This window comes from Marmota marmota, unplaced genomic scaffold, assembly GCF_001458135.2.
Source record: "Marmota marmota marmota unplaced genomic scaffold, marMar, whole genome shotgun sequence".
In the NCBI taxonomy this organism is placed as follows: domain Eukaryota; kingdom Metazoa; phylum Chordata; class Mammalia; order Rodentia; family Sciuridae; genus Marmota; species Marmota marmota.
Window position 1 is genome coordinate 4455411 of NW_026000241.1, and position 23186 is coordinate 4478596.

Here is a 23186-nt window from a genome sequence, read left to right on the forward strand (position 1 = left end):
GGTGCCAGGTCTGCGAGGGGCGGCAGGCAGCGAGCAGCCGGCGTCGGGGACCACGGGGACCTCGGACCCGGCTGCGTGTCCAGGACACCAGGGGTGTGTACCGGTCGCCCCCGCCCGGTGCGCTCTCGGAATCCTGGTGTATTTTTCTGAGTGTGCATGATGGAGACAGGGACCTTTCCTGGCCGGGACATCCCAAATGGGCTCCAGCTCTGCGCTGTGACGCCTCCTGGGGGTTGGCCGAAGTCCCTGACATTTCGCCACTGTGTGTCGTCTTGAGGGGGAGGCCAAACGTCCTGCGGACGGGGTGTACTCCGGTGGTCCGACAACCATCCGGGACCCTCTCCCCATCCTTGGTAGACACAGAGGCTCCGAGTACCCTTCTGTGATAAGGTCTCCTTCCAGGCCACCAGAGTCGCCTGTGAGGGTTGTGTGAGAGCGTGCAATTGGTCCTGGGTGACATTTGTCTGATAGATGCTATCTGGTGTCCCAGGGGTCTGATTCATTCCCCTGGGTGTCTGGCCAGCATGGGCCTTGCAAAGCCACCGGAGGGCCACCACCTGTGGAATCTCAGGCTGGAGGTGAGAGGGAGACAAGAAGGAAGAGAATGAGATTTTTTTTCTTTTTTTTTAAAAGGAGGCTGCCTCTGGCCTCCATGTGGGCTGGCTGGAGGTTCCTGAGCTCAGGGCACCCCATCTGGTCTGTCTGCCCACTCACCCTGAATACTGATCCCGCACTCAGGGCAAAGCGCTCACCACCCCATGGGTGAAGCTCTCTTTCCTGAACTCCTCCCTTTCCCCCATTTCTGGCTCCTGGATGGGAGCCCATCCAGAGCTGGCGACATCAAACTCCTCCTTAAGTACTTGTAAGCTTCTGGCCGGCCCTGAAGAGGAGGAAATTCCCCTCTTCCCTACCACCCTCATTTTACAGGTGAGGACACTGAAGGCCAGAGAGGAGGAGCATGTGTCCCTTGACACTCAGTGGGGGAGCTGGGATTTGAACAAACAAGCCCTGTCTGACCCCCAAATCCTGGGCCACTTTCTGATGGCCCCAGTGTCTCTTTATAACCCAGCTTAGGTTTCCGAGCAGTAACATTAGCTCTGGACTGGTGTCTTGGCGGTGATCTGGGTTGATATCCATAGAGGGGCCTGGATGACCTGGCAGACATTCAGAAAATGGGACTCCACCTCCTCCCTCCCCTCCACAAGAAACCTTGGATTCTCCAAATCCCAGATGGCCAGGTAACAATAATGAATATGATGGCAACGCCAACAGCTATGACATGTCATCACAGTCATGAGATGAGGAAATATGGTTCCTGTCTTAAGATGAAGAAATCGAGGCTCAGAGAGGTGCAGAGAGCTGCGTGAGGCCACACAGCTAAGGGTAGAGCTTTATAGAATTTGAAGCTTATAAAGCTCTTGTCCAGGTGTGGCCACACTTGGGATGGCACACAGAAACAATGACATCCCAAGAACGAGCTAGATTACAGGTAGTTTTAAAACTTTTTTCTGCCATGATTTCCTTTGGCCCAAAGAAGCTGCAGGCTTCCAAGCTTCAGTGAGACTCTCCCCATCTCATTGGGTGACTTGGTTCTGTCTTTATTAGTCATAGTTGACCCTCATAACCCCAGAAATTTGAGGTGCTTAGTGTAGAGCACCCAGACCTAGAACCACCCTCCTTCTGGACCTTCTGGAGTCTGGCACCCTGGGGGGATAGAATCTCTGGGCAAGGCAGCCCTTTGGTGTTGAGAGAGTCAAGGAGGGTACCAGGAGACAGACAGGAGACAGACTGCCTTGATTACTGGCCGGGATGTGGGGTGATGGGGCCGGCCAACTATGGGATGCCAGGCCATGGGCCGACACTTGCCATTCAAGAAGGGCCATGTGTGTGGTGCCCGGTACTAAGCCGTGGTCCAAATCCTGCATTCCTTCTCTCCCGAGAAGGGAGCCCACACACCTTGTATAACAAGTCCCCATCTGGTGGCTGGCTGGGCCAACCTGACAAACCAGAGCGCCGTGGGCGTGGGCTATGCTGCAGGGCCAGTCTCCACTGCCAGATAAGGCCGGGCCCCAGCGAGGTGGGTGGAGCCAGCTCTGCCAGGGCCAGGCTGCTGGGTGCCTTGCTTGGCATCAGGGAGGATATTAGGGACTGGCTTAGAGAGAGGATGGGCATACCAGCCGCCCACAGCATTCTGAGGTGACAGTTTTGAATCTCTTCCACTTTTATAAAGCAGCAGCCACAGGAAGAGCAATAATGGTTGTGACCAGGCCTTTCCATGCCTGGTCTCACTGACCCCTCCCAACAGCCCGAGAAGGCAGGTCCTGTTATTACTAACTCATTTCACAGATTGGCAGAGGAGGGCAGAGGGACAGGGCTCAGCTCCACCCAGGTGGCTCACCTGGGGAGGGGCAGAGCTAAATTTGAACTTGGGACTCTACCATTGAGCTTCACCCCTGGCATAAACTATTTTTAAAGACCCTGTGTTTAGAGAGGTTTTAGGCTTATAAAAAAGTTTCAGAGAAAGTCCAGTCCCCACGTGCCCACTCTTCTCCCCTGTAGATCCCCTATTATTGACATCTCATTAATGCTATGCAATTGTAATAATTAATGAACCCATGTCAATACATTGTTATTAACTAAACTCCTGAGTTTACATTAGGACTCACACTTTGTGTGGTGCAGTCTACAAATAAATTTTTGTAATTAATTACAACAGTTTCTGTGTGTATGTGGCACTAGGGATTGAACCCAGGGGTATTCCGTCACTGAGCTCAACCCCCAGGCCCCCCTCCTTTTTTTTTTTTTTTTTGAGACAGAGTCTCCATAAGTTACAGAGGCTGGCCTCAAACTTGCAGTCCTCCTGCCTCAGTCTCCCAAGTAGCTGATATTACAGGTGTGCACCACAGAACCCAGCTACGATAACACTTTTGAATGGGTTACATGGTTTAGAAGTTGGAAAGGTGGAGACTGAATTAGGTTTCTTCTCCACTCCTGTCTCTAGTTCTTCCAGGACCCTTTCAGAAACAGCCACCATGGTCAATTTCTCAAAGTGTTTTTTAAAAGTTATATATAACATTTTTTCTTTTTCTTTCTTTGGTGCTGGGAATGGAACCCAGGGCCTTGTGTGTGCTAAGCACATGCTCCAGCATTGAGTAGCACCCCCAGCCTCTGAATTAGTCATTTCACTTTTTTCTACATTGTATTGGCGCATGCTGATTGCTCATAATGGCGGGATTTGTTGTTCCATATTCATACGTGCACACAACATAACAACATAATCCGTCCATAGTCATTCACAGCATTTCCCTTTCCCTTCCATCCTCCCTCTCCCTGGGCCCTTTCCTCTACTGATCTCCCTTCCATTTTCATGGACAACCCCCCCCCCCCAGCTTTCTTTTCCTCTCTAGCTTCCGCATATGAGAGAAAACATACAACCCTTGAATTTCTGATTTCGGTTTATTTCGTTTAACATAATGTTCTCGAGTTTCATCCGTTTTCCTGCAAATGACATAATTTCATCCTTTTTAAGGCTGAACCAAACTCCATTGTGCATATATATCACATTTTTCTTATGTATTTATCCATGGAAGGGCACCTGGGCTGGTTCCATATCTTGGCTATTGTGAATTGTGCTGCTATAAACATGGTATGAGCATGGGTCACTGTAGTCAGTTGACTTTAATTCTTCAGGATAAATACCAAGGAGTGGTACAGCTGGGTCATATGGTGCTTCCATTCCTAGGTTTTTGAGAAACCTCCGTACTGATTTCCGTAGTAATGGTACCAATTTGCAGTCCCACCAACAGTATAAAAAGGGTTCCTTTTCCTCCACATCCTCTCCAGCAGGTATTGTTGTTCGTATTGCTGGTGGCTGCCATTCTGACTAGAATGAGATGAAATCTCAGTGCGGTTTTGATTTGCATTTCTCTAATTGCTCATGATGTAGAACATTTTTTAAATTTATTTGTTGGCCATTTGTATTTCTTCTTTTGAGAAGTGTCTGTTTAAATCATTTGCCCATCTATTAATTATGGGGTTTTTTTGGTATTAAGCTTTTTTGAGTTCTTTATATATTCTGGATATTAATCCTCTGTCAGAAGAGTAGCTTAGCTAGCAGATTTTCTCCATTCTATAGGCTCTCTCTTGACATTCTTAATTGATTTCTTTACTGTGCAGCTTTTTAATTTGATGCCACCCCATTAATTAATTCTTAGCATTGTCTCCTGAGCTTTAGGGGTCCTATTGAGAAAGTTGTGGCCTATGCTTATAGGTTAGAGTTGACCCCACATTTTCTTTATTTTTTTGGGGGGGGGGTACCAGGAATTGAACCCAGGGGTGCTTAACCACTGAGCCACATCCCCAGCCCTATTTTGTATTTTTTTAGAGAGAGGGTCTCACTGGATTGCTTAGTGCCTTGCTTTTGCTGAGGCTGGCTTTGAACTCGAGATCCTCCTGCCTCAGCCTCCTGACCCACTGGGATTGCAGACGTGTGCCACTGTGGCAGACTCTCTTTCTTTTTTTTAACCCTACATTTTCTTCTAGGGGTTGCATAGTTTCTGTTCTAATTCTGAGGTCTTTGATCCATTTTGAGTTGATTTTTGTTCAGGATGAGAGATAAGGGTCTAGTCTTATTCTTCTACATTGGATAACCAGTTTTATGAGCACACTTGTTAAAAAGGCTGTCTTTTCTCCAATCTGTGTTTTTGACAAGTATCAGATGACTGTATCTGAGTGGGTTTTTCTCTGTGTGTTCTATGGTTGACCATTGATCTCTGTGTCTGTTTTTATACTGGTACCATACAGCTTTTGTTATGATAGCTCTGTAGTATAATTTGAAATCAGGGATTATGATGCCTCCAGCATTGGTTTTTTGGCTTCGAATTGCTTTGGCTATTCTGGATCTTTCATTTTTCCAAATGAATCTTTAGACTGTTTTTTTTTTCCTATCTCTGTGAAGAATGCCATTGGTATTTTGATGGGGATTGCATTGAATCTGTATGTTACTTCTGGTAGTGTGGCCATTTTAACAATATGACAAATTAACCATTTTTAAGTGCATAGTTCAGTGGCATTTAGGCCACTCATAATGATGTGCAACCACCACCGCTGTCTAGTTCCAGAACATTTTCATCCCCCAAAAGAGTCCATCATCATTAGCATCTATGCCCTGCACCCACCCCCCACCCCCCACCCCCGCCCCAGCCCCTGGCAACAACTCCTCTGCTCTCTGTCTCTATGGATTTGCTTGTTCTGGTCATTTCATATAAATTGGATCATACCTTCTATGGTCTTTTGTGACTACCTTCTGTCACTTGGCATCATGTTTTCTAGGTTTATCCATGTTGTGTCATGGATCAGTATTTCATTCTTTTTTTTATGGCTGAATAATATCCCATTGTATGGATATACCATATTTTATTTTTGCATTCATCGTTGATGAATGTTTGGATTTTTCCACTTCTTGATGATTCTTGTATACAAGAATTTGCTTGAGAACTGGAGATGTAGCTCAGCAACAGAGCCCTTGCCTAGCATGCATGAGGCCCTCGGTTCCATCTCCAGCAACACACACACACACACACACACATTGTGCATGCACACACAATCACAAAATTTTATTTGAATATTTGTTTCCTTCTTTTTTATGGCTGAAGCAGTCCCATGAAGAGTGCTGTGATTCATGAGGAGTCTGATTTTTTTTTTCAGAGTATAATGGGGAGCCATGACAGGATTTTCAGCAGGAGAGGTTCAATTTTGGGAAGACCCCTCTGGCTGCTGTGTGGAGGATGGCATGCTACTGGAGGGCAAGGATGGAGTTCTGGAGACCGTTAGGAGGCTACTTTCCAATGGTGGCCTGGTGCAAGTTGGAATGATGGGGATGGAGAAGGAGGGATGTGAAACGAGCTCAGGGCAGACAACTGGCAGAACTGGGCAGGAGTTCGGATGTGGGGACAGGAGGGAGGAAGGGGTTGAGGTGAATCTGGGAGATGCCCTCAGGGGAAAATCCAGGCAGTGGCTGAGCCCAACATAGGATACTCAGTGTGGGACACCAAGACATAGAAATGACCCAGAGACTAGGTCATTGAAGCCACAGGAGGGGCTGACATCCCCAGGAAGTGTTCCCAGAAGGAAGGGAAGGAGCAACCTCAGGAGCCCCAAAATATATAAGTTGGATGAATAAAGAGGGATCCAAAGAAGATTGGGAAAGGGGATCTTTGAGGCTGAAGTGGATGGTGGGCAGGGCTGTGCTTCCAAAGGGCTTTGGATGCCAGGCTGAGGGAAGACTGGCGCCATGGAAGGTGTTAGAGCACAGGAGTTCAGGCCTTGAGAAGCTGATTATGGTGGCTGGGATGGGAGCCAGAGAGCCCAAGGGGCAGAGATGATGCATGTGGCCCCCTGTGGGCTGAGTAGGTTGAATCCCTCCAAGAACTCTTGAACCAACCCATATGATGCTATAGGCTCCCCACCATCACTGGGTTATGTGCAGGAAGGATCACAATGGGGTCAACCCAGAAATCATGTGTTACAATCACCTCCAGGTGCACATGGGTAAACTGAGGCCCAGGCCAGATAGTCAGCCACTGAAGGAGTCAGAATTAGGACCTAGATGTTCACATGTTAATGGCATGTGTGTATGCATGTATGTTTTGCGTGCATTTAACAAGACCCCCCCCCCTTTAATTTAGGTTCCTCACTTCACTCAGGTCTCTGCCCAGATGTCCTTCCCAGGGGGGCTCCCTTAGACCATTTTGTGTAAAAGAATTGTTCTTCATCCCCTTACCCTGTGTATGAGTTTTCTGTGGCTGCTGTAACAAAAATGACCACAAACCGGGTGGCTTCAAACAATATATATCTATTCTCCCACAGTCTGGAGGTCAGAAGTCTGACACTCAGTCAGCTGGGCAGACACACCCACCCCCAGAAGGTTTTAGGGGAGATTCTGTCCTCACTTTCTCAGCTTCTTGTGGCCCTGTCATACCAACTTCTGCCTCTTCTTCTCCTTTTCTATGTGACAAATCTCACTCAGCTTCTTTCTTACAAGGACACTTGCGATTATATTTAAGTTCAGCTGAGTAATCTAGACTTATCTCTCCAGCTCAAGATCCTTAATTTGTCCATGCTACTGTCATGTGTAACTAATTAGAATGAATAAAAAATATTTTTGGTGCACACCTGTAAGTCCCAGTGGCTCTGGAGGCTGAGACAGGAGGATGGCAAATTTGAGGCCAACCTCGGCAATTGAGTTAAAAGTGCTGGGAATGTAGCTCGGTGGTAGAGCACCCTGGGTTCAATCCCAAGTAATAAAAAAAAAAAATTCCCAACTTCATCACATCTGCAAAGACTTTGCCATAGGAGGTTACATTCACAGGTTGCAGGATTAGGAAAGGGTATCTACGAGGGGACATTATCCAACGTGCCACTCCGGGCTTTCCCTCCTTTCAACTCGACCAGGTACTTAACATCATGTTTCATCATGCCTGTGAGTGGTCTCCTCCCTTGAGCGCCTGGGCCACATGCATCCTGCTCATACCATCAGTTCCCCAAACACCTGGCGCTGAGTCACACCCAGAGCTGGGGCGCAGAAAGTATTTGCCAACTGAATGCTGAAGCAAAGCATTTAGTGAGGGTGTGGCACGGGCCGGCACTAAGAGGATGGTCACAATGAAGAGTAGGTGGCTGGCCTTCCTGACGTTGCTGAAGACAATCTTTAGCTACTGTTTAATGGAAAAAGAAATGAAAACTCAAGTCTGGCTCAGTGCAGGGTGTCACCTGGAGCTGCCCACCAAGTTCAAAGCATGTACCTGGGACTCGGGACTTGGACCTCCTTGTGAGTCCATTTGGGAGTTTGGTTATTTTCCATCCTGACCCTGACCCCGGGGGAACATCCAAAGGGAAGATTGCCAACTCTGGGTCTGTATTTCTTCAAAATTTTTAAACTTGATAAAATACTCATTGGATACAATGTTGCCTTTTTAATTATTTTAAGCGTACAGTTGGAAGCATGGAGTGTTGACATGGGCTTACATTGTCCTTCACCACCATCGTCCTTCACCACCCTCGGTCCCCAGAACTGTTTTCATCCTGCAAAACTGAAACTCTGTGCCTAGGACACCTTCACTCCCCGTCTCCCTCCTCCAGTCCCCGAACCCACGACTCTGCTTTCTGTCTGTGGATTTTATGTTCTGAGGATGACAGAGAAACGGAATCACGCAATATTTGTATGATGTCCCCAAGGCTCCTACATACTGCAGCAGGAGGTAGAATGTCCTTCCTTTTTAAGAATGAGTGCGGAATACAGTCTGTTCTGAGGATGCTCCACATTTTGTTTATCTATTCTTCATGGATGGACATTTGAGTGGCGTCCACCTTTTGGCTGTTGTTAGTAGTGCTGCTGGGAACTCGGCTGTACAAACTGCTCCTGAAGATCGGACTTTCACTTTTTTTGGTTTCTACCTAGAGGTGGAATGGTTGGATTTTATGATAATTCCATACTTAATTTTTAAAACAAATAGCGTTAATGTTTTCCATAGCAGCTGCACCCTTTAACCTTCCCACCAATAGTGCATTGAGTTTCCAATTTCTCCATATCTTTTCCAACACGTGTTATTTTATGTCTTTTTTTTTTTTTTTTTTTTTTAAATCATGCAGGGGATGGGACCAGGACTCAGGCATGGTAGGCAAGTGCTCTACCACTGAGCTATGCCTCAGCCCTGCTTTTTTGGATATAGTAGCCACCCTAATGTGTGATCATGTAGTTCTGTGCTTCAGTCATACCACCCTTCCCAACGGAGCTCTCCAAATTTGCCGACGACCCACCTTTGCCTAGCTCCTAGCTGTTTTCCCAGGGTGTGATAATGAGGGGAAATTTCACTTCTGATGCGGTTTGGTGTTGACTCCTAGAAGAGACTTGATGGAGGGAGGGCGTCACGGGTGGGGCATGTGGGGATGGAGGACCCGGGAGAGGACCTGAGCACAGGGATTCCTCTAGCTGTGTTGTCCAAGCAGATAGGATCACTTAGGTGGTAGGATTGGGAGCAAAAGAGAAGAGGGCAGGACCCAGCCATTTTCAAGAACCTTCTTGGGATTACCCGGGAATTGTGGTCCCCAAAGTGAGAGTGATTGACGTTGGCCCCTGGTAGGGGCTCAGGGAACCTCCGAATGCTCCTGTCTCCTTTGAATTTCAGGAACTGGGCCTGGAAAATGGAGAGAAGGGTGAAACCTATTTCGAAGGACCAATGTGAGATTCCACGAGGAGGGTTTCGCAGCCTGATCACGGTGCCTGGCACCCAGGAAGCCCTTCATCCCTGCTCACTGTTTTCTTCATGTTCTTGTTTTGGTTTCTCCAGGAGCTACCCCAAGGCAAGTGCCAACTGTGTCTTTGAGAGGCCACTGCAGAAAATACCAGTAAGGACGAAGAACCCCAAAGAATTGAAAACAGGTACTAAAAAAAAAATGTGTGCATACATGTTCAGCGTAGTATATTTCTCAGTTGCCCCAAAGTGGAGACAGCCCAAATGACCGTCCAACAGATGAATGAATTAACAAAATGTGGCATGCCCAGGACTGGGGCTGTAGCTCAGGGGCAGAGCATTTGCCTATTACGTGTGAGGCACTGGGTTCACACCTTAGCACTGCATAAAAATAAACAAGTAAAGGCATGGTGTCCACTTACAACTACAGTTTTGTTTTTTTTTTTTAAAATGTGGCATGTCCATTCAGGGGAATATCACTGAGCAGTGTAGGAATGAAGCGCTGAGTCTTGCAAGGTGTGGATGAGCCTTAACAGCACTATGCCGAGTGGATTAAGTTAGACACCGAAGGCCACATCCTCTGTGAGTCCTTTTATATGAAACATCCAGAATAGTCACATCCACGGGGAGAGAAGGCAGGTTAATTGTTGCCAGGGGTCTCAGGGAGGGAAGATGGGGAGTGAGTGCTAACGGGCATGGGTTCCTTTTTGGTGTGATGAATGTTCTGGAACTGGGTAGAGTTGATGGCTGTATGACCCTGTGAATATCTTAAATGCCACTGAATGGTTAACATTTTAATTAATTTTCAAAAGTCTCAATTATACATGTTTATGGGGTGCAGGGTCAAAATTCAACACCTGTGTACAGTGTGTAATGATCAGAGCAGGTAGTCAACCTCTCTCTCCCCTTAAACATTCAAAAAATGGATTGACACATCATCATTGTACATATTTATGGGGTACAGTGTGATATTTCAGTGTGTGTATATGATATATACTAATTAGATTGTGGCTCTCAATATTTTCATCTCTTTGTGTTTGGAGCCTTTGAATAACTCTCTTCTGGTTCTTCATTAAAAAAAATATAAAATAGGGCTGGGGTTGTGGCACAATGGTAGAGCACTTGCCTGGCATGAGTGAGGTCCTGGGTTTGATCCTCAGCATCATAAATAAATAAATAAATAAATTAATTAATTAAAGGTTCATTGACAACTAAGAAATATTTTTTAAAAATATGTTGCTAGGTACAGTGGTGCACACTAGTAATCCCAGTGATTTGGAGGCTGAGGCAGGAAGATAGCGAATTTGAGGCCAGCCGCAGCAATTTAATGAGACCCTGTCTCAAAATAAAAAGGGCTGGGATGTAGCTCAGGGGTAGTGTGCCCCTCAGTTCGATTTCCAGTTCTAGTGTATATATCTCTATATAGTAGATAGAACTTATTCCTTCAACCTAACTGTGTGCTGGTACCCATTTCCCTCTCTGCCTTTCCGGCTTTCCATCATCTAATAATTACTGTTACATATTCCAGCTGACTTTCTTTGTAAATATCCACATATGAGGGAAACATACATATTTGTCTTTCTGTGTCTTATTGATTTCATTTGCCAGGTGTGGTGTTGCAGTCCCAGCTACTCAGGAAGCCTAAGCAAAAGGATCGATTGAGTCCAGGAGTTCAAGGTCAGTATGGCAACATAGTGAGACCCTGTAATAAACGATCAACAGGTTGAGTGACTTATTTTGCTTGACATAATGTCCCCCCCAGCTCCATCCATTTGGCTGCCAATATTTTTGTTGCTCCCTCTACAATAGGATTCTATTGTAGGGTATTGTTCTTTCTTTATGGCTGAATAATATTCCATTGTGTGGATTGCTCACTTTAAAATGCTTTATTTTGTCTTATGTGAATTTCAGCTCAATTGGGGGGGGGAAGGAAGAGGGAGAGGGAGGTAAGACAGGGGCAGAGAGGCAGCCAACAGAGAAAGTTTCTGCAGTGGGCAGCTGGAGTTTAGTCCTGCTGGGAAAGCTGGGACAAAGGAGCCGGGGTATTTATCCACCAATGTGCATCCTCCATTGGTTGAGAGCCGCTCCTTCGAGGACTCTGATCAGCCGGACAGGGGCAGAGAGTTCTATGGGGCAGAGGTCACCAGGGGTGGCCCTGCAGGCGTCAAGGCTTGAAGGCATCCGGATGGGGCTGAGTGCCAGCTGCTGTCGTGGCTGGGGGTGCAGAGGGGTCTTGGTGTCAGGACTTGAGCACACCTTGCTTGACCCCTTGGTCATCTCGTGGGTGGCCTGGTGTAGCAGGGGCGTGGCCCCACCAGCTCCGACTCTCCACCCCCCAGATGCTGCCCATCACCGACCAACTCCTGCAGCTCCTGGGGCTGGAGAGGACCGCGTTCCGCGCGTACGCCGTCTCCGCGCTCCTGCTCTCCGGGCTCTTCTTCCTCTTCCGCCTGCTGCTGCAGCTCTGGCGCCTCTGCTGGGGCTTCCACGTCACCTGCCGCCGGCTGCGCTGCTTCCCCCAGCCGCCCCGGCGCAACTGGCTGCTGGGCCACCTGGGTATGGTGAGTACAGCCGGGCAGAGCTGGGCACGCCCCGGGATTCAGCAAGGGTGTGGCTCTGCTGGCCTCCAGGACTCTGGTCACATACCCTCCATGGCTCCCCATTGCTCTTCTGAGTGCATCCACTGGAGCTCAGAGGCGGCAAGCAACTTACCCGAGGTCACACAGTTGGGATGAGGCAGAGCTGACTTTAAAGATGAATTCTTTCTATAATTCTGTAGCTACTGCTGTAGCGCTAGGTACCATCCCTTGTAAAGTGGGGGATGCAGGGGTGGGAGCAGGAGTGGGGAAGGAGGCTCCTATAGATTTTGTTGCTTCCTCTACACCCCAGTGTGGCTTCACTCTCTCCCTCAAATGCTGTGGATCCCAGGTCACCATTCTAGCCTTTTACCATTTCTTGTCTTTCAATTTTTATTTCATGAACATATTCCGAGTATTATTCTAGGCAAATATTAACTCCTTCAGCCCTCTTGACAATCCTAGAAGTTAGGTCTCAGGACTATCTATTATTATTTTGTACCTAAGAATACCAAGGTACAGAGAGGTTAAGTAGCTGGCCCTAGGTAACCCAGTAAGTATGTGACTGAGCCAGGGTTCAAACTCAGGCTGTTTGGCTTCACTGTCCCTGCTATGGATGAGACAGGCTGGGCTTTTCCAAAAAGCCTACAGAAGTCAGGAGAGAAATCCAGATCCTGAGAGCAGGGAGGTTTGCGGGTCCCAGGACCCAGCTGCTTGGACCCCTGGACCCACTTGTAGGCCTCAGTGAAGTTCAGGAACAGCCTCTGGAGATTCCTGGTCCAGGCATCATGCTGGGCTTCGAGTGGACTTTGGATAGGCAATGGTCATCATTGTGGATTTTGGAGCCCTGGGTTGGAGGCCCGTCTCTACCATGTACTGGTTCTGTGGCCTGGAGCAGGCGACTTAACTGCCCCGTGCCTCAGTTTCCCCACTTGCTCTACAGTTCTTGGTAGCCTCACGGTCGTTGTTTGGATTCCTCGGGTTGTGCTTGTTGTGCCCTTGACACTGAGCTTGGCTTTTAGCAAGCGCCTTGTGGCAGAAGTGTCTGCTCAGCTGCTGGGTCCTGCAGAAACTGGAAGCATGGAAGGATTCTAGAAGTAATTTTGGGCACTGCTTGGATTGACTGCCTGGGAAGAAGAACTGGGATACATATTTGCAAATTAGTAGCTCAAAGAACATTTTGTTTAATGGTGAGAATTATCTCAGATGGAAGGCTTAGGAGGGAGGAGGTTCCCAGCCCTTCTTCCCCCCTGGGGACCATCAGATTTTGCCTGTGTGTGCCTGAGTCTCCTTCCTTCCCCCAGCCCCAGCCCTGTCCATCCTCCCCAGCTGGGCCAGGGTACAGCTGCTTTCCATCTCAGTCCTTCAATTTGTCTCCCATCCTGACCCCAGAGGTTTTCTTTGTTTTTGACTTTTGCAGTGCTGGGCACTGAACCCAGGGCCTTGTACAGTTTTTAGGCAGGAGCTCTACACTGACCCATGCCCCCAGTCCTCCAGAGGGATTCTTGAATCAAACCACGACCCTCTCCTGCTCACATACCCTCCATGGCTCCCCAGTGCCCTTGGGAGAAAGGCTCACCCTTTCAACTCTGACCACACCCTCTCACCTGCTTCACCATCCTCCCCAGTCCCGAGGATTGGCTTCCAGTTTCTGTACCAAGGCTCCAGCTTCCAACAGCCTTTGCTGAATGATGCCCTCTGTTCTCTGCTAGATAAATTTCTCCTGGGTCTTCACGCCCCATGTCCAATGTCCTTGCTCCAGGAAGCCCTTTCTGGCTTCAATGGTGGTCCAAGAGGCAGTGGTGACTGGCCTCTGGTGCCCTGGGCAGTTGGCCAGGGCTGGCTCTGCAGCCCAGTCTTGAGCCCATGAGGCCCATGAGGACTGGGGGAGGCCCGATTTGCCTTGGGTACGGATGGGCAGAGGGCTGAACCTGGTAGAGGAGGAGAGGCCGGAACCAAAGAGATTAATTTGTTCATTTAATTATCATTGGGACCAATCACTGGCCAGTACTGGGTTAGGTTGTTAGAATCAGAGCCTTTTCCTGTTTCTTTTTTTAATTGTTGATGGACCTTTATTTTATTTATTTATATGCGGTACTGAGAATCGAACCCAGTGCCTCACACGTGCCAGACAAGTGCACTACTACTGAGCCCCAACTACCCCTGTTTCTTTTTTTGAATATACTTTTTAGTTGTAGATGGACACGGTCCCTCTATTTTATTTATTTATTTTCTTACATGGTGCTGAGGATCAAGCCCAGTGCCTCACACGTGCTAGGCAAACGCTCTACCCCTGAGCCACCGCCCCAGCCCAGCCTTCCTGGATTTCTCAGTCTATAAAACAGGGATGGATCTGCCCTGTATAATGGATTCACTTTTATGGATGTGAGCCCAGAGAGGTTGAGTTGACTTGCCCACAGCCACACAGCTGCTGAAGATGAATTTGAACTCAGATCCATCTGACGGGATCCTGAAGGGCTGCCTCCCAGAATGTATAGAGCTGGGCTGTCCACCTTCAGATTTGCCACTGTGACAGACAATGCCCAAACCTGCCCATTTCTCTTGTCCCATGTCTGGGTGCAAATGGTCCATCCTCCACTGCTGGCACCTGCATTCTAGGGGCTTTGGGAGTTCGTGCCCCCAGGAGCAGCCTGCAGCCAAGGACTGATGGACACAGGTGGATAGACTCTCCGGCGCCTCCCCCTTGGGTGGCTTGACAGCTCCCCTGCGCTGGCTGCCGTCCCTGTCCCTCCGGTCTCACTTCCCCACATCTCCCCATGTTTGGGAGGGTCACCTCCCACATGAGCTGCTTCCCCAGGACCCTTGTTTCAGCACCTGCTTGCGAGGGAGCCCCACCAGGACAGTTGCCCACTCACTTGGAACCCCAGACAAGCCCTTTGACCTTTCTGAACAAAGTCAAGTGGAAAAAAGAATAAACCTCCCTGGGTCCTTGGACACGTCCAGAGGTCCATGTGGAACAGGCATCACTCAGCAGCGCAGCGTGTGCGCACGTGTAGTTTGACAGTTAAGGTTGAACCTCGTAAATGCAGAGGTTGTCCGAGCTGTGAAGGGCTAAGGAGGGCTAAGGGGGGCTAAGGAGGGCTAAGGGGGGCTAAGGGGGCTTCTGCACAGCGGCGGCTCCTGCTCCTCCTCCGTGGGCAGTGGAGATGGGCGAGGGCTTTCCCAGCTGGGTTTGTTAAGTCCTCCCCAGCCGCCTGGGGGGATCGGTGGCAGTGGCTGTGGTTATTATTAGTGGTGGGTCACTGACGGTGCAGCTTTGCACACAATTGAGACCCGGTAGAAGAATGAGGCCTGAGACGAGTGGGATACCTAGTGTCACTTCTGGTCCTCAAAACTCTAAATAAAATACAAAATTGGGCTGGGGATGTGGCTCAGTGGTTAAGTGCCCCTGAGTTCAATCCCCGGTACCAAAAAAAAAAAAAGAGTGGGCCAAATTATATTGTGGTATTATATGTTGTGTGCATGTGCAAATACGTGACAACAAATCCTATCACTATGTACAACTATAATGCACCAATAAAGATGTGGGAAAAACTCCAATTAAAAAACATGAAGTGGGGTTAATCCTAGTTTTATTGATAGGGTTAGTGTTAGTGTATTTGCACTACTGTGTAAGTGAACTTTTTTTTTTTTTTTTGGTACCAAGGATTGAACCCAAGGGTGCTTAACCACTGAGCCACATCCCCAGCCCTTTTTTAAGTTTCAAAACAGGGTCTCACTAAGTTGCTTAGAGCCTCGCTAGGTTGCTGAGGCTGGCTTTGAACCTGCGATCCTCCTGCCTCAGCCTCCCGAGCCACTAGGAATACAGGCGGTGCACCACTGCACCTGGCTTTGAACTTCTAATAAGTAAACTTTTCTATAAATAAGTATATACATATGTATCTATGGATACATATACAAATACAATGTAAATGTATATATAAATAAATACATATGCACGTACGTACTAGAATTGAACCTGGGATGCTTTACCACCGAGCTGCAGCGCCAGCCCTTTTTCTTTTTCTTTAATTTTTTTTTTTTAGTTGTAGATGGACAGCATGCCTTCATTTCATTTGTGTGTCTTTATGTGATGCTAAGTATCTAACCCAGCACCTCACATGTGCTAAGCAAGTGCTCTGCCACTGAGCTACAGCCCCAGCCCCTTTTTTCTTTTTTGAGACATGGTCTTGCTAAGTTGCCCAGGCTGGAACTGAACTTGAGATCCTCCTGCCTCAGCCTCCCAAGTGGCTGGGATCTAGGCATGTGCCCCAGTGCAAGGGTCCTAGTGGTATTTTTTAATAAAATAGCAAATATTTGAAAAAAAGCCAACACTTACCATTAATGTGTTTACAATTACTATTTTCCTTTCTTTTTTTGTGATGGGGTCTCACTATGTTGCCCAGGTGGCCTCTGTACTCCTGGGCTCAAGGGGTCCTCCTGCCTCAGCCTACCAAGCTGTTGGTCCTACAGGCTTGTGTCACCGTGTTGCGTTTATCTTTGTTTCTTGAGCCAGCTGTGTGTCAGGCCCCATGGTGGCTCTCACTTCTTTCTCTGATCCTCTGGGCTGCCTTCAGAGGGAGACTTGGTGTTCTCCATTTTTCAGAGGAGGAGGTGGAGGCTCAGCCAGGTGCAGCCACCACCCGCCATCATTTAGCACTTCTGGGCTCATTTTTGAGGGGAGGGAGGTGGCAGGAGGGCAGGACTGGAGGACGCTGAGGCTGAGCATGTCCTCACTCCCCTCTTTTACCTGCCGCAGTACCTTCCAAACGAGTCGGGTCTTCAGGACGAGAAGAAGGTGTTGGACAGCATGCACCATGTGGTCCTGGTGTGGATCGGACCCGTCCTGCCGCTCTTGGTTCTTGTGCACCCTGATTACATCAAGCCCCTGGTGGGCGCCTCAGGTAGGCAGGCTGGGCCTCTTGGGTTAGTGCTGACTGAACCCTCATCTCCCGTATTCTATCTGGGCTTCTAGGCAGGTGGTCTCTCCAGAGGAAGGGGCATTTGAGTAGAGCTTTAAGGAATGAATAGGAGTTCACCAAGGCAGCAATGGCAATATGGGTCATGGAACATCGGGGACAGAAGTGTGAGGATGCCTAGAGGCTGTCCACCTCCCTGGAAGTCAGAACCAAGCAGGTTTGGATAGGAAGTTGTTCTCTTCAGGTTTGGTTAAGTAGGTGTTGCTCAATCCCAGCCCGTGACACACCCATCGTTTGAGTTGTGACACTCCCACCATGACTGGCGTCTTGGTGGCCCATCCTTCAGCCTGCTTTCACCACCTGGGCTGGCCTTGACCGGCAGGAAGGACGTGGAAGGCTTGCGTCTCCTTGCTGCGGTCCACACCTGTCCCAAGCTCTGGGACTCCAGCTGTCCCTCATCTCTCTCATCCCTCAGCACCCAACTCCAGAGACTCATAGCTCTCCCCTCGGGACATTTTGTTCTCAGTCTTGATCCCCTGGGGCTCGGTGAGGCCACGTCCAGCTCTTCTGCCTCATGGTGGGACATAGTCTCGCATGGATTTGGGCATCAGGGGACATTGGAGCATGGAGGGATGTGAAGGAAAGATCCCCAAGAATTTGGGGGTCTCTGGCCCCAGTTTGAGCCTCTACAAACCCACATCTGGAGATTGCCTTCCAAGCTGCCCCCCAGGGGTGGTGAAAGAGGACAGGGCTGCCCGCCTTTCCTTCCCCAGCTATGCCCTCCGCAGCCCCGTGGTCCCCGCTTATTGCATCTGGGAAGGAATGATGATCCCCACTGAACTACAGGGGATCCTAGACCCTGGGAGAAGTGGTTCTTTCTTGCAAGCACTGGGCACCCATTTGTGGCCAGAAGCCTGAATCAGAGCTCCAAAGGGCTGGGTCCAAATCCTGGCTTCTGCCCATATTTGCTGTGTGATGCTAGTGGTTTTGCAAGCCTCTCAGAGCCTGTTTCTGATCTGTAAAAGGGGGGCTGTTACTAAGACTGACTAACATAATGTGAGGCCCGGGGTGTAGTTCAGTGGTGGAGTGCTCACCTAGCACGACGAGGTCCTGGGTTCCAACCCCAGTATTGCAAAAGCATAGCTATAATAACATGGGTAGACGTGAATAAGGGCTTATTTTTTGCAGTGCTGGGGATGGAACGCACCCCATGCCTCTTACATGCTGGTCAACTGCTCTACCACTAAGCCACATCTTGAGCCCTTTTTATTTTGTTTGGAATCAGGCTCTTGCTATGTTCTCCAGTTTCGCCTTGAACTTGAGATCCTCCTGCCTCAGCCTCCTAAGTAGCTGGAATGGCAGACCCACACCACTGGGCAGGCTGTATGTCTTTTTAGTGTACTTTTCCTTCTTCTCTCTCCACTTCCTCCTTCCCCCCTTTCTCTCTCTCCCCCTGCCTTTCTTCTGTCTCTTTTGCCTCCATCTCCTCCTCCTCTTCCTTCTCATCTGACTCCTTAGAACATCAGTGTCCTGAGCACCTTCTGAGTGGTGGTTAAGTCCCCAGGTAGGGCCCCAGCATGGTCCTCGCACTTCATAGACACTCAGGCCCCTTTCCCTCCCCTCCTCTCCTCTCCTTCAGGACAGGCAGGATATCCACCGCCTCCTGCCACGGAGGAGTGGACGGGGGTCTCCTGACAGGAGAGGGTGAGGCTGTCAGCATGGAGGGGGCCTCCTGGCCCAGGAGCTCCCGTCCCTCTGTCCTTCCTGCTGGGATTAGGCTGGCCTGACTGCAGCTCACAGCCTCTGTCCTCCTCTGGGACCTCCTGGGACCGCAGCGGAGGGATTCTGCTCTGGGGTTGAACCTACACAGTCCCTGGACCCCAAGGAAGGCAGGGATGGTGTCTCTTGGAACTTTCACCTCCTAGTCTTCTGGGCACGTGGAATAGGGACTATGCATGGGCAAAAGTAGGTGGAAACCTTTACAGAAGACAAGTCCTGATCTCTAAGCCTGTCAGCACAGCTTGTTGGGATGCACTCATTTTTTTTATTGGGGTGAAATTCATATAACGTACAATCAACCATTTTAAAGGGAAGAGTCGGTGGCATCTGATGTGGTCACAGAGATGTGCCACCACAGGTCTCCCTAGTGTCAGAAGATGTTCCTCACCCTGTAAAACCCCCTGTGTTCAAGAAGTAATCACATCCGTCCCCCTGCCTGTTTCCTGGTACCTCCCTCTGCTTCCTGTCCTTGCATGCATCTGGTCTATAAAGTCATATAAAAGGAGTCACACACACTGGGTCTCTGCTCTCACGTCCCTCTTCTTCCTTCCTCCGTCTCTTTTCTTTCTTTCCTTTCCTTTTCTCCCCCCTTTTCTCTCTCCTGTGCTGGGGATTAAACCCAGGGCCTCCCACATGCCAGGCAAACTCTCTACCCCGAGCTCCAGCCTCTGTGTTTTCATTGCTCTTGGGATACCTAGGAGTGGAATGGTCGGTCTTTTGTAATTCTACATTTGACTTTTTTTTTTTTTGGAACCCAGGGCCTCACACCGGCTAAGCACATACAGTGCCACCCAGCCACACCCGCAGCTGTGTATTTGACTTTCTAAGGAAGGCCCTTGCGATCTTCCACACCAGCCGTGCGTTCATTTGTCACTAATAGGGGACCTGGATAGCCACCTCACAAGTTTTTGATGCCAATAAGCAATAATTATAATTGCAGTAACCAAATAGCCAGCAGCGGGTCAATTATTCATTTACGCGCACACATATTTAATGAGCATCTACCAGGTGCCAGGACACATTGGCTCGCTGAGTGTCACAGGATGCCATGAGGCAACATTGTTCTGTTTCCTCCTTCCGCAGAGGAGGAGATGGAAGGGGCAGAGTGGTAAAGGTCCAAGTCTGGACAGTCAGTGAGTAGCAGGGCTGGGGTTTGAACCCAACTCAAGCTCTCAACCCCCATGATCTGTAGCCTTGGGTGGGAGAGCTGCCCCCTGCTGGGCACCACGTGGGGGGCTTTTCTCCTGAGTGAGGCATCAAGGGCTCCACTTTGCTGGAGAGGGAATCTGATGGGAGGAGACCCAGACGCCGACTGTCTTGGCACGGGGGATAGAGTTGGAGTGGAGAGGGACCTGAGGACAGGAGAACCAGGGTTCCGCTGGGGAGAGGGATTGGTGAAGGCTTCCTGGAGGAGGCTTCAGTGAAACCAGGCCTTGAAGGATGCCTAGGAGTTTACCAACTAGAGGCACCTGACATTCTCAAGGTACAGCTGTGGAAAATACCAGGAAAAATTCAGGTCACTGGGTTGGCTGGAGTGCAGGTTGTGTGCGTGGGGAGTAGGAAACGAGATTGAGAGTTAAGCAACAGCTGGATTGAAAAGCAAATGAACTTGCCCTTGATCAATAGGGAGCCATGGGAGGTTTTTGAGCAGGGCAGCCATTGATCAGATCTGAGTGTCAAATCAAACCCCACTGGGCACCTAACCTGGAGTTCAAAGTCCGGGGAGGAGAGGTGTAACCGGACTCCCACCTCCCTCTCCAACGCTGCCTCCTTCAGGAAGCCTGCCCCGACTTCTAGTAGCCCTTTCCCTGTGCCACCCTTAGCACCTGGCACACTTTCTGTCTTCTTGATAATTGCACGGTGTGCCTCTGCTTCCTTTTTCCCACACCACCCCAGAGCTCCTCCAGGCAGGGCGTGGAGCTGAGCCATCCTTGGGTCCCCAGCGTCACACATCATGGGTTGGGCAGGGAACGGCAGCTGAGGGGTGTGTCGAATGGGAGGATGAGGAGACTGATGACTGTGTGTACCAACTGGCCAACTGCAGGGCGCGTGTGTGGGGCGGGAACTGAGTCATATCCAGTCTTCAGTGACTGCGTTTGCATCTCAGATCCTTCCTTTTTGGGCCACTCCCCATTCAGTCCCAAATCTTTTCATTGTATAGAAGGGCCATGCAGCTATCCGTGCATCCACCCACACACCACCCGTGCATCCTTCCACCAATCCATTTTTCTTTTATTCACCCATTCTTTGATTGATTGATTGGCTCATTCATTCATTGAATAAAAATTTCTTCAGCACCAAATGTTAGTGATCAAAATGGTCTCTTCCCGTGAAGGGCTTAGAACTGGACAATTACCATCCAGTGGGATTGTAGAGAGAGAATGCAGCACCCAATCTGAGACCAGAGGATAAGGACAGAGTGTTTGGGGATGAGGTGGCAGCTCATGGAAAGACTTGGAGTGGAGCGGGCACATGGCCTTTTTGAAGAGCTGGGAAAAGTTCTGTGATATTGAGCAGGAGGGGGCTGGGCAATAGAGGTGTCTTTTTTTTTTTTTAACTAGGGATTGAACCCAGGGGTGTTTTACCACTGGGCAACATACCTACCCCCCACCCCTGTTTTAAAAGTTTTGAGACAGAGTCTCTAAGTTGCTTAGGGCCTCATTAAGTTGCTGAGGTGGACCTTGAACTTTCGATCCTCCTGCCTTAGCCTCCCCAGTCCCTGGGATTACAGGCATGCACCACCACATGCAGCTAAAGGTGTCTGTGTTGAGAGAGGTCTGCACAAGGGCAGATCATCCAGGGCTTTGGAAATGGGCTGAGCTGCTGGTGCTTGAGGGTTGATGGGTGTGTGAACTGGGAGGGACCTGGTCAGATCTGATAGTCAGGTAAGATCCCGCCCCCCCACCCGGGGCCAGCGTGATGGACAGACAGGGAGGGTGTGACTGCAGGTGGGAAACCCAGGAGGTATAATTCCGGATGGCCCGAGCTGGCAGGAAAGAGCGGGGAGGGTTAGAGGATGACTCCATTCCGTATGGAGCACCCAGCTTGGCTGTAGGTTTGGAGGTGAATGTCAGCGTGCAATGAGAAAGGGATTATCTGATGTGTGAGAGGCATGTGGAGGCCACACGGGGCAGGGCCTTTCAGCACTAGGCTGAGCTTGAACTCTTTCACAAGGGCAATGGGGAATCGTGGGAGGTAACAAGAACAGGGGTTTCGTGTTCAGATCAGTGTGTTTCAGGGATCTTTCTGGTTTGGATGTGAAGGGTAGACTGGAGGGGTGAGGTGAGAGGTGGGAGAGGTGGCCCTAGGAAGTCATAAGCAGAGGTCAGGGTCAGAACTCTGTCTTGAGTCATCTTTGCCTCCTGTCTCTGCACAGCTGCCATTGCTCCCAAGGACGACCTTTTCTACAGCTTCCTGAAACCTTGGCTAGGTGAGTGCCGAGCGGGTAGGCTGGGGCTGGGGTTTCAGGGAGGAGAGGGCAGGGCAAGGGGTTCCTTGGAGGGAGTCAGAGGAGCAGGGGAGGCCCCCTGACCTCAGTCTCCTGGGCCCAGGGGACGGGCTTCTGCTCAGCAAAGGCGACAAGTGGAGCCGTCACCGCCGCCTGCTGACGCCTGCCTTCCACTTCGACATCCTGAAGCCCTACATGAAGATCTTCAACCAGTGCACCAATGTCATGCACGTGAGTCTCAGGCGACAGGGGAAGGGGACAGCAACTGCTCCAGCCCAGCTCCAGGGCGAGCCACGTGCTGTCGGGAGACCTCAAGTCCTTGAGCTGTACCTCGGGTGTGTGGTGAGTGATGACCTGTGGCGTGCTGTCTGAGGTCCCCATGCCCTGGCTCTCTTCCAGGCTAAATGGCGGAGGACTCTGGCAGAAGGCTCGGTGGCCTCCTTTGACATGTTTGAGCACATCAGCCTCATGACCCTGGACAGTCTTCAGAAATGTGTGTTCAGTTACAACAGCGACTGCCAGGAGTGAGTGTGACCTCCCTCGGGAGACAGAGCCAGCTGCCCAGGGAGGGGCAGTGGGAGGAGAAAGGGAACTCCCAGCTCTTGGGCAACCCAAGCTGCTGGCATCTGCCACTGATGGACAGATGGCTGTTTGGTTCCAAAAAAAATGACATCACCAGGGCTGGAGTATAGGCAGGGGAAAGCCCTCACCTGGCACTTGTGAGGCCCTGGGTTTGATCCTCAGCACCGCATAAAAAATGAACAAAACAAAGGTGCTCTGTCCTTCTACACCTATTTTTTTTTTAAACGATACCACCTTTCTGAGCCTCAGTTCCCTTCCCCCAAAAAAAGAGACATTATAATTTTCCCTCATGGTCATGGTGTAACTATCTTAATTAGATGGTTGTCAGTGGCTTGGCACGTAACAGGGGATCAGGCAATGCTACTTTCCCTCATTCCTCCGCAAATAGCATACAGTCCTTGGAAAGTGCCCCTCCCTTTCTGAGTCTCGGTTTCCTTATTTGTAAAACAAAGATGATAATATCTGACTCTTGGGGAGGTGCAGGAAGGATAAAATGATGTCACAGTTGCCCTGGCACATGGGAGGTGCTCAATGACTATCTGTTGAATGACCTAATAAAATAGTCATTACCCTGGTTTGTTAGTTCATTCATTAATTCACCAGAGAGTCATCATGGGGGCTCCCCAGCCCC

General features: G+C 49.6%; 1 protein-coding gene across 4 annotated transcripts in view; it reads left to right on the top strand.

The window, feature by feature from the left end:
- The window catches only part of LOC107145299 (ultra-long-chain fatty acid omega-hydroxylase), a 53197-nt gene that overhangs the window by 22129 nt on the left and 7882 nt on the right, over positions 1-23186 (top strand). For 2 of the 4 annotated variants that reach the window (XM_048794969.1, XM_015489187.2), the window contains 7 exons: positions 9348-9439; positions 10860-10928; positions 11591-11812; positions 16587-16731; positions 21902-21955; positions 22077-22204; positions 22373-22497. In XM_048794969.1, the coding sequence (XP_048650926.1) occupies positions 11591-11812; positions 16587-16731; positions 21902-21955; positions 22077-22204; positions 22373-22497 (674 nt within the window). In that variant the 5' untranslated portion in view covers positions 9348-9439; positions 10860-10928. Of the gene's footprint in view, positions 1-958; positions 1239-7988; positions 8259-9347; positions 9440-10859; positions 10929-11590; positions 11813-16586; positions 16732-21901; positions 21956-22076; positions 22205-22372; positions 22498-23186 lie in introns of those variants that run through there. The other 2 variants (XM_048794970.1, XM_048794971.1) reach the window with 2 other exon arrangements.